Below are 13407 nucleotides of genomic sequence, written 5' to 3' on the forward strand. Positions count from 1 at the left end.
TCTGAGGAGGGGCGGGCCAACACTGAGGAGGGGAGGGAGGGATTTTTCTCCCTCTGTCCTCCGTAGCCAGCTATTGCGATTCTCGCACTGCACTCACGGTACACCGGTGTACCGCAAGTGCAGTGCAGTTTTTCTCTCGCCCCATACACTTGAATGGGTGCGAGAGAAAGAGTCTCGCATTACAGTCTCAGCATGCTGCGACTGTTTCAGGATCAGGGACCCTGATGAGAAGATAGAAGCATTTTATTACAGCTTCTGTCTTCTGTTTTGATCGCTACAGAGAGCGATTTACAGCAAATTGAATAATTAATTAAATTAATCCTGCTGTGTGCATGATCCTGGGTTTGATTGGTACATTAGCAGAGGAACGATGTCTTCCTAAGTTAAACGTCTCCTCCTCCACTGGGCAGTGCTGCAATATGGCGCGTCTGTGTGTAACGTATGTACATTTTGTGATCCTGTGTTTTCAGGGATCCTGCGGATGTTTCATTTGAGAATGACAATGTGATGACCTCCAGCACTGTGAGCAAGTTGGCTGAAGCCCGGAGGACGACCTACCTCTCCGGGAGATGGGTGTGTGATGATCACAACGGAGATACCAGCATTAGCATTGCCGGACCCTGGATCACTCTGCCCAACAACGGGGATTACTCTGCTTACTACAACTGGGTGGAGGAGAAGAAGACCACGCCGGGACCTGGTAATGACACGTAACATGTGCATAGACCATTATTAATCTTACAGGGGCCCGAAAGACTTACCGTGTGTGTGTGTGTGTGTGTGTGTGTGTGTGTGTGTGTGTGTGTGTGTGTGTGTGTGTGTGCTGTTTCACTTTGTAAAACGCAGTTTGTGTTTTTTTTTTCGTTTTTTTTTCTCCCCCTAAAATGGGGGTGCGTCTTACAAAACGGATATGGCTTAACAGGGAGGCAGTGGTTGAGCGGGGCCATAGTAGACGGGCTCACAGGACACGCTCGGGGGGGTGTCACAGCCAGCGGCATTGATCTGCGGGCGGGCTGCGAGGGTGTCTCAGCAGCAGGTGCATTGATCTGCCGGCGGGCTGCGAGGGTGTCTCAGCAGCAGGTGCATTGATCTGCCGGCGGGCTGCGAGGGTGTCTCAGCAGCAGGTGCATTGATATGCGGGCAGGCTGTGAGGGTGCATTGATTTGCGAGGATGTCTCAGCAGCAGGTGCATTGATTGGCGGGCTGCGAGGGTGTCTCAGCAGCAGGTGCATTGACCGGCGGGCTGCGAGGATGTCTCAGCGGCAGATACGTTGATCGGTGGGTGGGCTGCGAGGGTGTCTCAGCAGCAGGTGCATTGATCTGTTGGTGGGCTGTGAGGGTGCATTGATCTGCGACTGGATCTCAGCGGCAGATACGTTGATCGGTGGGTGGGCTGTGAGGGTGTCTCGGCGGCAGGTGCATTGAGCAGACTGCCGGCTCAACAGAATTGCCCGCAGTTGATGCGATGAACTACAAGAAAATGGCCGCGGAGTCCTATCTGTGCCACCTCCGCAGCCATTTTCTTGAAGTCCTTCTCGCCATCGCGGGTGATTTCAATGGAGTTGGCAGTCAGCTGAACGCACCTGCCGCTGAGACACCCCGTGCTGTGACACCTGCAGACTGCCTGATCGTAAATCAATGGTGCCTGCTGCGACATCCCTGAGGACATCCTCTGACCCCCTCTCCACCACCATCGCCCTGGTAAGCCGTTCCCGGGGGATTCAATTGCGACCGCCGCTACACCCAAGCCCACAGTATTGCCGACCCTCCTGAGCCGCAGCATCGCTCACCCGGCCTCCTGTGACCTTCCTGAGCTCCCCCCCCCCCCACCCCTCCCAGTGAGCATTAGGATTAAGATGCACTAGGATTATAAGACAGACCCTCATTTGAACATAAACAATTTTTTTTTCTGATTTTCCTCCTAAATTTGGGGTGTGTCATATAAGACGAAAAATATATATATATATATATATATATATATATATATATATATATATATATATATAATATATATATATATTTTTCGTCTTATATGACACACCCCAAATTTAGGAGGAAAATCAGAAAAAAAAATTGTTTATGTTCAAATGAGGGTCTGTCTTATAATCCTAGTGCATCTTAATCCTAATGCTCACTGGGAGGGGGGGGGGGGAGCTCAGGAAGGTCACAGGAGGCCGGGTGAGTACACCCCTCACATTTTTTTTTCTTGTGTGGCACTGAAGATCTAAATGAAAAACTGAAAGGGGGGAAACGCAATAGGGTCTTATCCAACTGACATGCAAAAGTGATAAGGGGATGTGCTCACCTGGTGTGGTTGTCACACAACGTGATCAAAGCCTGCAGTCACCTGCTGCCGAGTCCACACGCTTAACAAGCCGAAGAAGATCCGGAACAAAGGAGCTGTGTAGCGATCACTGCGCTGCCGAAGATATGACATCCATCCAAGAAAGATAGAATGAAGGGGGTTTTACTCTACACGTTTCAAAGTGTCTCCCCACTTCTTCAGGAAATCCACCTTCATTCAATCTTCCTTGGATTTACGTCATATTTTCGGCAGCGCAGTGATATTTATCAACACTGCAGATCTGACCCTGTGATACAATGTACGGTGTCAGTGCGCAGCTTGTATAACAGTGTAAATTTGGTGTCATCTAACTCAACACACAGCCATTAATGTCTAAACCTCTGGCAACAAAAATGAGTACACCCCTAAGTAAAAATGGCCAAATTGCAAGGGGTGTCTAAGGCTAGTTTCACACTTGTGTTGGACGGGATCCATAGTATTGCGTTGTGTGACGCATGTAACGGATGCGTTGCATATAGTGGCATAACGCATGCTACAGATCGTACAAAAACGCAATCCGTTGTAGTTTTTTTTCCTTGACTTTACACATCTGAGCATGCGCAGTGGTAACGGAATCCGCGTTAACGGAATCCGTCAAATGACGCATTGTAACGGAATCCGCCACCATAGGCGTCCATTATAAAAACAACGGACGCCTAACGGATTCCTGCAGGTTGCGTTTTTTTGACAGTCCGCCAAGCGCAGAAAAACGCTACATGCAGCGTTCCATCCGCCCGACGCAGCGTCAAAATAACGACGCTGCGTCGTCCAGCGGATGCAACGCAGACACTTGCGTTACAGTGCATCGTCCATACAACTCTATGGAGAATAGCGCAGTGCGTTAACAGACTGTGCTATTCTCCATAGTGACGGAATGCGCTGAACGCAAGTATGAAAGTAGCCTAAAACGCGTATTAAACATGTTGTGAGGAGATTACGGCAGCTGTTGCGCACACATTTATGCTGAATTCTGGTGTTGATCAATCTCCCTTAATGTTGTTTTTGTCCTTTGCAGACATGGAGCACAACAATCCGGCGTACACGATCAGTGCTGCGTTATGTTACGCCACGCAGCTGGTCAATACTCTGTCACATATATTAGGGGTGAACCTTCCCAGAAAGCTGTATAATAGGTGAGGCTCGTCGGTTCTGACCGTGTTGGGGGACGGGATACCCCTTTGGTCTGATGCTTTCTCATATTCTTTCTGAACTTTCAGTGAATTCTGCGGAGAGAATTTAAGTCGGTGGAAATTTAATCGTGCGGTGAATAAGCTGAACTCCAACATCCTGTACCTGTGCTTTTCTCAGGTCGGTATCATCGGGTCTGTGCTCTGATTGTAGAGAAATGAATGGGCGGGAGGCATGAGGGTGATATCTTGTAATGCATTTTTTGCTTCTTCTGCAGCACGTGGACTTGGATCTGCTGCACCCGCTCCATACGCTCAGGAATCTCATGTACTTGGTCAGTTCAGACAGTGAAAACTTGGGCAGGTGAGCGTGACCTGTTCAGCTCTCATCACTGTGCTTGAACGGTTTGTAATGTGTTCATTGTACGGCAGTGACGGAGCGTCGCATTGTGTCAGCAGTGTGCATTGTGTGGCGGTACAGGAGCCTTTGTGCTCGGGAACATATACGTCATTCACAACTCCAGCACATTCACAACTTGTACTTCATGTACATGAATGAAGCGCAGCAGTTCTTGGTTCACACGGCCAAGGTTTGTGTTTAACTCCTTCCCAGCATGTGACGTCTGGTACCAGGGTGTGTGGATCTGGAGCAGAGCCCATGCCATACGGGACAGATGCTGGCCGTGGTTACAGCCAGCATCTGCCTCCAACAAAGATCAGCGCTAGCACCAATCACTGTGATTTAACCACTTAAAGGGAACCTGTCAGGTGCAATATGCATCCAGAACCACGAGCAGTTCTGTGTGCGCATTGCTAATCCCTGCCTAACTGTCCCTTAGAAAAAGTGTTTCTAAAGATCCTTTATGATATGCTAATGAGGCCAGGGACTAGTCGCAAAGGCTCTTACTAGTCCGTCCTCTTAGCATGTTAGCACACCCACAGGGGAGTACTAACATGCTATTCAATGCCCAGCGTCATCAGTGGTGACGCACGTACCTGTGTCCGCTGTCACTGCCTCAGAGCCCGGGCAGTGCGCATGATTAGAGGTCCCAACACTTCCGCTCATGCCCAGTATGAAGCCGGGTGTACGCAGCCCAGCTTCAGAGAGGTCTAGTGCGCATGATCGGAAGTGCCGGGGACGTCTGATCATGTGCAGTGACCCAACACCTGGCGTTCTGAAGCAGTGACAACGGACACAGGTAAGCGCATCACCGCTGATGATGACACTGGGCAGTAGGCATTGAATAGCATGGTAGCACCCTCTGGGGGCGTGCTAAAAGGGCGGACTAGTCGGGGGGGATATAATGCCCTTGCGATTAGTCCCTGCGCTCATTAGCATATCATAAAGGATCTTTAGAAATACTAGATACAGGGATATATAACCATTAAAACAAGTCAATATACTACCTTGATGAGTAAAGTCTAGAATTTTATTAGCACATCACATCAGTTAGAATATATCAATTACACGAAAACAAAGAAACGGAAGGTGCTGGCAAGGATACAAAATACAGGAGTTATCACCCAATTGCTGGCAATGTGCAAAAATGCATGTATGGGGGTGGTATAAAGTGTCTACATAAGGGTACTTTAACACTTGCGTTTTTTTTCCTTCCGTCACAATCCGCCCTTTTGGAAAACAGCGGAATCCGTTAACGGATTCCGCTAGTTCCTATAGACTTGTATGGATGACGGATTATGCCAAAAGGACCTGCGTTGCTTCCGCTGGGCGACGCTCCGTTGCTTCTGCCCAGCGGGAGGAACGCAGCATTTCACTTTTTTTGAGCAGCGGAATCCTTAGGATTTCACTGGGCATGCTCTCTCTGGCTCCCTGCACCCGTAACCAAGGTAAATATCGGGTAACCAAGCAAAGTGCTTTGCCTAGTTATACCCGATATTTACCCTGGCTATGTGTGCAGGGAGCCCCACACTTCCCCGCTTGGCTCCGTCCCCTCCCGCACTCTGCTCCGCATGTATGTGTGTACACACACACACACACACACACACACACACACACACACACACACACACACACACACACACACACTTGTCCTCAGCGCCCCCCCCCCCCCCGCACACATTCTCGGCGGCCGAGCGATCAGCTGATCACCCGGTGACCGGCTGCTGGGAGCGATCAGCTGATCACCCGGTGACCGGCTGCTGGGAGCGATCAGCTGATCACCCGGTGACCGGCTGCTGGGAGCGATCAGCTGATCACCCGGTGACCGGCTGCTGGGAGCGATCAGCTGATCACCCGGTGACCGGCTGCTGGGAGCGATCAGCTGATCACCCGGTGACCGGCTGCTGGGAGCGATCAGCTGATCACCCGGTGACCGGCTGCTGGGAGCGATCAGCTGATCACCCGGTGACCGGCTGCTGGGAGCGATCAGCTGATCACCCGGTGACCGGCTGCTGGGAGCGATCAGCTGATCACCCGGTGACCGGCTGCTGGGAGCGATCAGCTGATCACCCGGTGACCGGCTGCTGGGAGCGATCAGCTGATCACCCGGCGACCGGCTGCTGGGAGCGATCAGCTGATCGACCGGCTGCTGGGAGCGATCAGCTGATCGACCGGCTGCTGGGAGCGATCAGCTGATCGACCGGCTGCTGGGAGCGATCAGCTGATCGACCGGCTGCTGGGAGCGATCAGCTGATCGTTCACAAGTCTGCCGCCGGTAAAACTGTAAAAAAATATCATAAACGGATTCCGTTGTTTTGCAGCATCCGTTGTGCCACTATATGCAACACATCTGTTGCATCTGTCACACAACGCAATGCTACGGATGCCGTTCAACGCAAGTGTGAAACTAGCCCAAGTTTAGCAGCACTAGATGTAATATTAGGGGGAAAATATATATATATATAACTGGTGAAGTGCAAGTCTACCCCACCCCCACTCGAAGACATCCACGTGAAACTCGCTTTGGGGGTCCTTGGAGCTTCACCCTCTCTTGCTGGCAAGGTACTATGGATATGATTCATTTGTGCTGCTATTGCACCTCAGCACTTTGTCACTGGAATTCCCTGTCATCTTTTTTTTTTAAAGGGGTAGTGACATATGACACTTGTATGTACGGTGATAGATCCTGCTTTTGCACTTCAGCACTTTATTAACATATATATTATATTTTTCTCCCCTTAATATTACATCTAGTGCAGCTAACCTTATGTAGACACTTTATACCACCCCCATACATGCATTTTTTGCACACTGCCAGCAATTGGGTGATAACTCCTGTATTTTGTATCTTTGCCAGCACCTTCCGTTTCATTGTTTTTGTGTAATTGATATATTCTAACTGATGTGTTAATGAAATTCTATACTTTTCTCATCAAGGTAGTAGATTGACTCGTTTCTATGGTTATATGTGCATATATTTGTTGAGTCTCTACCAGTTATTTATATTTATTCTGTCCATTGGTGGGGTTATGGTGGTCTCTGTGACCATCATAGACATTCCCCATACTACGATATTCAGATATTGCTGACATAGATACAGGGATAGTTAGGTAGGGATTAGCAATATGCACCCAGAACGGCTCGTGGTCCTGGGTGCATATTGGACCTGACAGGTTCCCTTTAAGTGCTGAAGTCAGAGAATGATAGCAGTAGTTAAGTGACGCAATAATGTGACCATTACAGCACAAATAGATTTTTTTTTTTTTTTTTTTTTTAAATTTTTCTCATTGTGAATGAGGGCAAAAGTAAGAGTGACCACTTTCTGTCCCTTTTTAGGTCTGGGCCTTTTGAAGTTACTGCTGACCTTGAAGACTCCATGGAGTTCGTGGATCCCAGTGGCGCCGGCGACAGCGATGAGAGCGGAGACGAGCACGTAAGCGATGAAGAAACTGATCTCGGCACTGACTGGGAAAATCTGCCGAGTCCTAAATTTTGTGACATCCCCTCTCAACCACTAGAGATGCAGGAGAGCCAGAGCACCATGATGTCTCAGCCGATCGCTAGCAGCAGCGCTGGCGGCATGATCTCCTCCGCCGCTGCCTCCGTCACCTCCTGGTTTAAGGCGTACACTGGACATCGTTGACACGGCTCCGAAGGACACACACATGGCATTACCTCGGCTATCACTAACTTTTTACACAGGTAGTTTGACTTATGGAAAAAAAAAAAAAAGACTTTATATACTTTTGTGTTTTTGTTTTTTTTTGTTTTTGTTTTTCTTTGTGCACGGATGGAATTTTCTAATGTTTTCACTGGTTATAAAATCTAACAGTAATCAGTGTGAAGTCCTCTGCTCTTCATTCTGGACAGATGTGCTGCGTCCCCGCGCCGGTCCCAGGATTGGTACACATGCTGAAGAAGGTTTTTCCTTTTTATATAAATATAATTGTTTACTCGAAAATAAGGCCTAGCATGATTTTACAGGATTTTTGGACTATGCTTGAAATATAAGCCCTACTCCAAAATTAAGCCTTAGGGCCAGCGTTGGGGAGGGTCAATCTGATCAATATCACAGGGTCCCCAGTCTCTTAGGGGTCCCCATCTGTTGTATTCTGAGGTTAAGGCTGCCTAAAGACCTTTTGGTGACTTCAGTCATGTGACCATCATGTCACTACCTGACCGCATGGAATAGTATAGCCTACAGAGGGGGAGTTATACCATGCTTTGTACTGTGGGAGCTTATAGGTAACTTAAACAAATGCATGCCTATATAATGGCATGACTTAGAGTAATTCAACTTTTTTTTGTTGTTGTTTGTTTCAGGCATTAATTTATGCATCTTTGTAATAATTTCTTACTTTTATTTTTACTCCTTCTTTCTCCAAACACTATGCCGCAGTGCTGTTTAACATGGCCCGTTGATGCTTCTTTAGAAGCTGCTTTAAACTGCTGCTCCGAAAGATCCATTCTTTCTAAACATACAAAATACAAGTCTCAGCCTCTCACCTCTTCCTCGCTCACTCCTTCACTGCCTAGACAGAATTCAAAGTACGTAATAATAATATTAAAAAAAATATTTACTCATTTATATAGCGCTATTCCACAGCGCTTGACATACATTGGCAACACTGTCCCCATTGGGGCTCACAATCTAGAGTCCCTATCAGAATGTCTTTGGTGTGTGGGAGGAAACCCACGCAAACACAGGGAGAATATACAAACTACTTGCAGATGGTGTCCTTGGTGGGATTTGAACCCACGTAGACTACGATCTAGCTGAGCAGCAGTTAAAAGCAGCTTATAAAGAAGCATGAATGAGCCATGTGAAACAGCATGGTATTTGGTAGCAAAATAAGGTAATGAAGTAATTACAAAAAGTCATAGTTTTACAATAGCTGGGGGATTACTAAATAATGCAAAAGTTTTTTTTCTCTTTCTTTCATGGAGAATTATACCTCTGATTAGTGTCATGTGAACAGAGGCTAAGACCTTTTCTTCTTCATAGGGCAGTTTAGAATAAGCCTGGCAGCCACTGTAAAGGAAAAAAGCCCCTCTTGCTTTGCTGTTGATTGAGGAGTAATCTCTGTTCAGCAGCTACTATGTTATATTACCTACAAATACACCAAAAAACCCTTTAAGAAAAAGCCGGTGCATTTCGCCATTTTAGAAGCATGTTACAACAATGCCCGTGTCTTGTCTGATAACACACCACAATGCCTAGGGTGCATTTACTATGTGCAGCATTAGATGGCTGACCGGCAAGGTGTTTGGCAATCAGTTGACAGCCTATTTACACAGGTCGGCTGTAATGGATTGTTCTGCCATTGTTCTCGGCATCCTTTCGAGAACGATCTTTTGTGCAAACTAGAAGATCATTTTGCTTATTCCCAATAATTGTGTACTGTAAATTCACCTATTTATCGATCGCCTGGAGGCGCCTATCTGCATAAGGTCCAGTAGTGAGTACGCCAACTATCCATATTCTGGCTGTAACGCATGGATGCAGTTATTGTTCCGTTAAACTGAACTTGCAGGACCAGTACAACAGGTGTTTGTCTCTTATATACATGGAATACACCTATCTGATGTTTTGGATTTTCCATTAAATTAGATGCTGAGCAAATTGTAACAAGTATTCGCCGCTACAGCATAAACCTGCCTACTTGGTGAACTGTCAGAATATGGACCCATGAACAATCCTCTTTTTTTTCACTTTTTACTCCTCGCCTGGTATTGTAGTTACAGGCGCTAACAGGTCTCCAAATTTTTTTTTATTTTTTTTTTTTTTATATCTTTTATAATCCGTGTTGACTGCTCAAGGTTTTGTTTTATCTCATTGATGCAGTTGGACTTTTACTTCATGCCAAGTTTACTTCATGCCGGAGTATGCACTTATGATTATATTAAAAAAAAAAAAAAAAAACATTTTAGGGATTGTAGTGAAATGACAAAAGTAATGAAACAAGTGTATTATTTAAGATTTAATAAACTGTACAGTTCCCTTTCCCCTAATCCTGGTCATTTTTCCCAGGTAGTCTTAAAAAAATAAAAAACAAAACACAATTGACATGCACGTTGTCCAGAATTGCCACAATGAACTTTGGGTTCTGCCTCTTCCCCTCGTGGGCGGAGTCAAGTAATGTTACTGCTCACTCGTCCGGCCCATGAGGACTGGTGCCTTACACCCAGCTCAGCGATAGGAAGCATGATTATATTCTCCAGCTTCCTTAGCACGTTGATATTATAGGTAAGTGGTACATGGTGCAAATGACAAAAGGATCCACAAGATCACTATAGAGAACAAGCTTGTCTTCATGGTGAAACCTGGGAGCTAGAATCAAACTGATGGATAGCTGCAAAAATAAAAATCTGTAAATGATCTGATTTTTTTTTTTTTATTATTTTTGCAGCTATCCATCAATTTGCTTCTAGCTCCCATGTTTCACCGTGAAGGCAAGCTTGTTCCCTATGGTGATCTTGTAGATCTTTTTGTCCTTTGTACCATATACCACGTACCTCTAGTTTCAGAGTGCTATGGCTGCACCGTTTTCCAGAAACTTTGGAAAACTGCACTGCCCAATATGAGTTTGCATCACCCCCCCCCCCCAACCGAAAGGGAGTGTCTGCGCTAAATGACTGCCCAAACCAAGCACAGGCACGGTGCCCCCTTAGTGTGGCCGAGCAGTTGGCTGCACCTTCCCAATTACAAGTCTTCCATTCATTTTGGTTCTCCTCTTACTCTTGTAAAGACAAAGCTGTCAATCAAGGACCTAAATGTGAAAACAAGTAGGTGGGATGGTGCATTGAGCGTCTGTGCTTGGTTTGACCAGTCACTTTACACATACTCCCTGTTTAGTCACAAAAAAATGTATAGAATGTTGAATATTGCAACCAGTTGTCAGTACCCAATACAACTGCAGCTCAATAAATTAGAATATCAACAAAGTTATATTTCAGTAATTCAATACAAAAAGAAATATATATATTATATAGTTATTACCTACAGGGAGCTATTTCTATAGATTATATAGAGTTATTACACACAGAGGGATCTATTCCTATAGAATATATAGTCATTACACACAGGGAGCTATGTCTATAGATTTATATAGTCATTACACACAGAGATTTATTTCTGTTAATGTTGATGATTATGGCTTACAGCCAATGAAAACCTAAGTCATTATCTCAGAAAATTAGAATAATTACCCCAAAGCACCTGCAAAGGCTTCCTAACTGTTTAAAATGGTCCCTTAGTCTTGTTCAGTAGACTACACAATCATGGGGAAGACTTGACAAATGTCCAGAAGGCAGTCATTGACACACTCCACAAGGAGGGTAAGCCACAAAAGGTCATTGCTAAAGAAGCTGGCTGTTCAGAGTGCTGTATCCAAGCATATTAATGGAAAGTTGAGTGGAAGGAAAAAGTGTGGTAGAAAAAGGTGCACAAGCAACTGGGATAACTGCAGCCTTGATAGGATTGGTAAGAAAATGCCACACAAAAATGTGGGGTAAAGTCACAAGGAGTGGACGGCTGCTGAAGTCAGAGCTTCAAGAGCCACCACACACAGATGTATCCAGGACATGGACTACAAGTGTCGCATTCCTTGTGTCATGCCACTCATGACCAATAGACAATGCCAGAAGCGTCTTACCTGGGCCAAGGAGAAAAAAAAATTGAACTGTTCTCAGTGTCCAAGGAGTTGTTTTCAGATGAAAGTAAATTTTGCATTTCATTTGGAAATCGCAGTCCCAGAGTCTGGAGGAAGATTGGAGAGGCCACAATCCAAGCTGCTTGAAGTCTAGTGTGCAGTTTCCACAATCACTGAGGTTTGGGGCCATGTCATCTGCTGGTATAGGTCCACTGTGTTTTATCAAGACCAAAGTCAGCGCAGCCGTCTACCAGGAGATTTTAGAGCACTTCATGCTCATGTCATTTTCCAGCAGGACTTGTCCCCTGGCCACACTGCCAAAAGTACCAATACCTGGTTTACTAACCACAGTATCACTGTGCTTTATTGGCTGCAAACTCGCCTGACCTAAACCCCATAGAGAATCTGAGACACACCAGAGCCAACAATGCAGACGAGCTGAAGGCAGCTATCAAAGCAATTTGGACTTCCATAACACCTCAGCAGTGCCACAGGCTGATCGCCTCCATGCCACGCCACATTGATGCAGTAATTCATGCAAAAGGAGCCCGACCAAGTATTGAGGCATTTACTGTGCAGACTTTTCAGGAGGCACCAAAATTTCTGAGTGTAACATCATTTTTCAGTTGCTCTTATATAATTAATTTTCTGAGATAATGACTTTTGGGTTTTCATTGGCTGTAAGCCATAATCATCAATATTAACAGAAATAAATACGTGAAATAGATCCCTCTGTGTGTAATGACTCTATATAATATATAGGAATAGATCCCTCTGTGTGTAATGACCCTATATAATATATAAGAATAGATCCCTCTGTGTGTAATGACTCTACACACAGAGGGATATATTCCTATATATTCTAGTCATTACACACAGAGAGATCTATTCCTATATAGTATAATGACTCTATATAATATATAGGAATAGATCACTGTGTGTGTAATGACTATATAATATATAGGAATACAGTCATGGCCAAAAGTTTTGAGAATGCTACAGATATTAATTTTTACAAAGTCTACTGCTTAAGTTTTTCTAATGGCAATTTGCATATACTCCAGAATGTCATAAAGAGTGATCAGCTTAACAGCAATTACTTGCAAAGTCAATATTGGCTAAGAAAATGAACTTTAACCCCCAAAACACATTTCAACATCATTGCATTCCTGCCTTAAAAGGAGCAGCTAACATTGTTTTAGTGATTGTTCCATTAACACAGGTGTGGGTGTTGATGAGGACAGGGCTGGCGATCAATCAGTCATGATTAAGTAAGAATGACACTACTGGACACTTTAAAGGAGGCTGGTGCTTGGTATCATTGTTTCTCTTCAGTTAACCATGGTTATCTCTAAAGAAACACGTGCAGCCATCAGTGCTCTGCACAAAAATGGCCTAACAGGGAAGAGTATCGCAGCTACAAAGATTGCACCTCAGTCAACAATCTATCGCATCATCAAGAACTCCAAGGAGAGAGCTTCCATTGTTGTCAAAAAGGCTCCAGGGCACCCAAGAAGGACCAGCAAACGCCAGGACCGTATCTTAAAACTGTTTCAGCTGCAGGATCGGACTACCAGCAGTGCCGAGCTAGCTCAGCAATGGCAGCAGGCTGGTGTGAGTGCTTCTGCACGCACTGTGAGGCGGAGACTCTTTGAGCAAGGCCTGGTTTCAAGGAGGGCAGCAAAGAAGCCACTTCTCTCCAGAAAAAACATCAGGGACCGACTGATATTCTGCAAAAGGTACAGGGAGTGGACTGCTGAGGACTGGGGTAAAGTCATTTTCTCAGATGAATCCCCTTTTCGCTTGTTTGGGACATCTGGAAAACAGCTTATTAGGAGAAGAAGAGGTGAGCGCTACCTCCAGTCTTGTCTCATGCCAACTGTT

The 13407-nt window shown here is 45.6% G+C and overlaps 1 protein-coding gene across 1 annotated transcript in view; it reads left to right on the forward strand.

Moving 5' to 3' along the window:
• Nucleotides 1-10133, forward strand: part of ATG14 (autophagy related 14) — a 62262-nt gene extending 52129 nt beyond the window's left edge. Inside the window, exons 7-11 of the mRNA XM_075329698.1 lie at nucleotides 471-700; nucleotides 3360-3477; nucleotides 3562-3652; nucleotides 3750-3835; nucleotides 7208-10133. Coding sequence (XP_075185813.1) covers nucleotides 471-700; nucleotides 3360-3477; nucleotides 3562-3652; nucleotides 3750-3835; nucleotides 7208-7514 — 832 coding nt within the window. The 3' untranslated portion in view covers nucleotides 7515-10133. The remainder of the gene's footprint in view (nucleotides 1-470; nucleotides 701-3359; nucleotides 3478-3561; nucleotides 3653-3749; nucleotides 3836-7207) is intronic.
• The last annotated feature ends 3274 nt before the right edge of the window (nucleotides 10134-13407 follow it).

This window comes from Anomaloglossus baeobatrachus, chromosome 12 (genome assembly GCF_048569485.1).
Source record: "Anomaloglossus baeobatrachus isolate aAnoBae1 chromosome 12, aAnoBae1.hap1, whole genome shotgun sequence".
Classification (NCBI taxonomy): Eukaryota; Metazoa; Chordata; class Amphibia; order Anura; family Aromobatidae; genus Anomaloglossus; species Anomaloglossus baeobatrachus.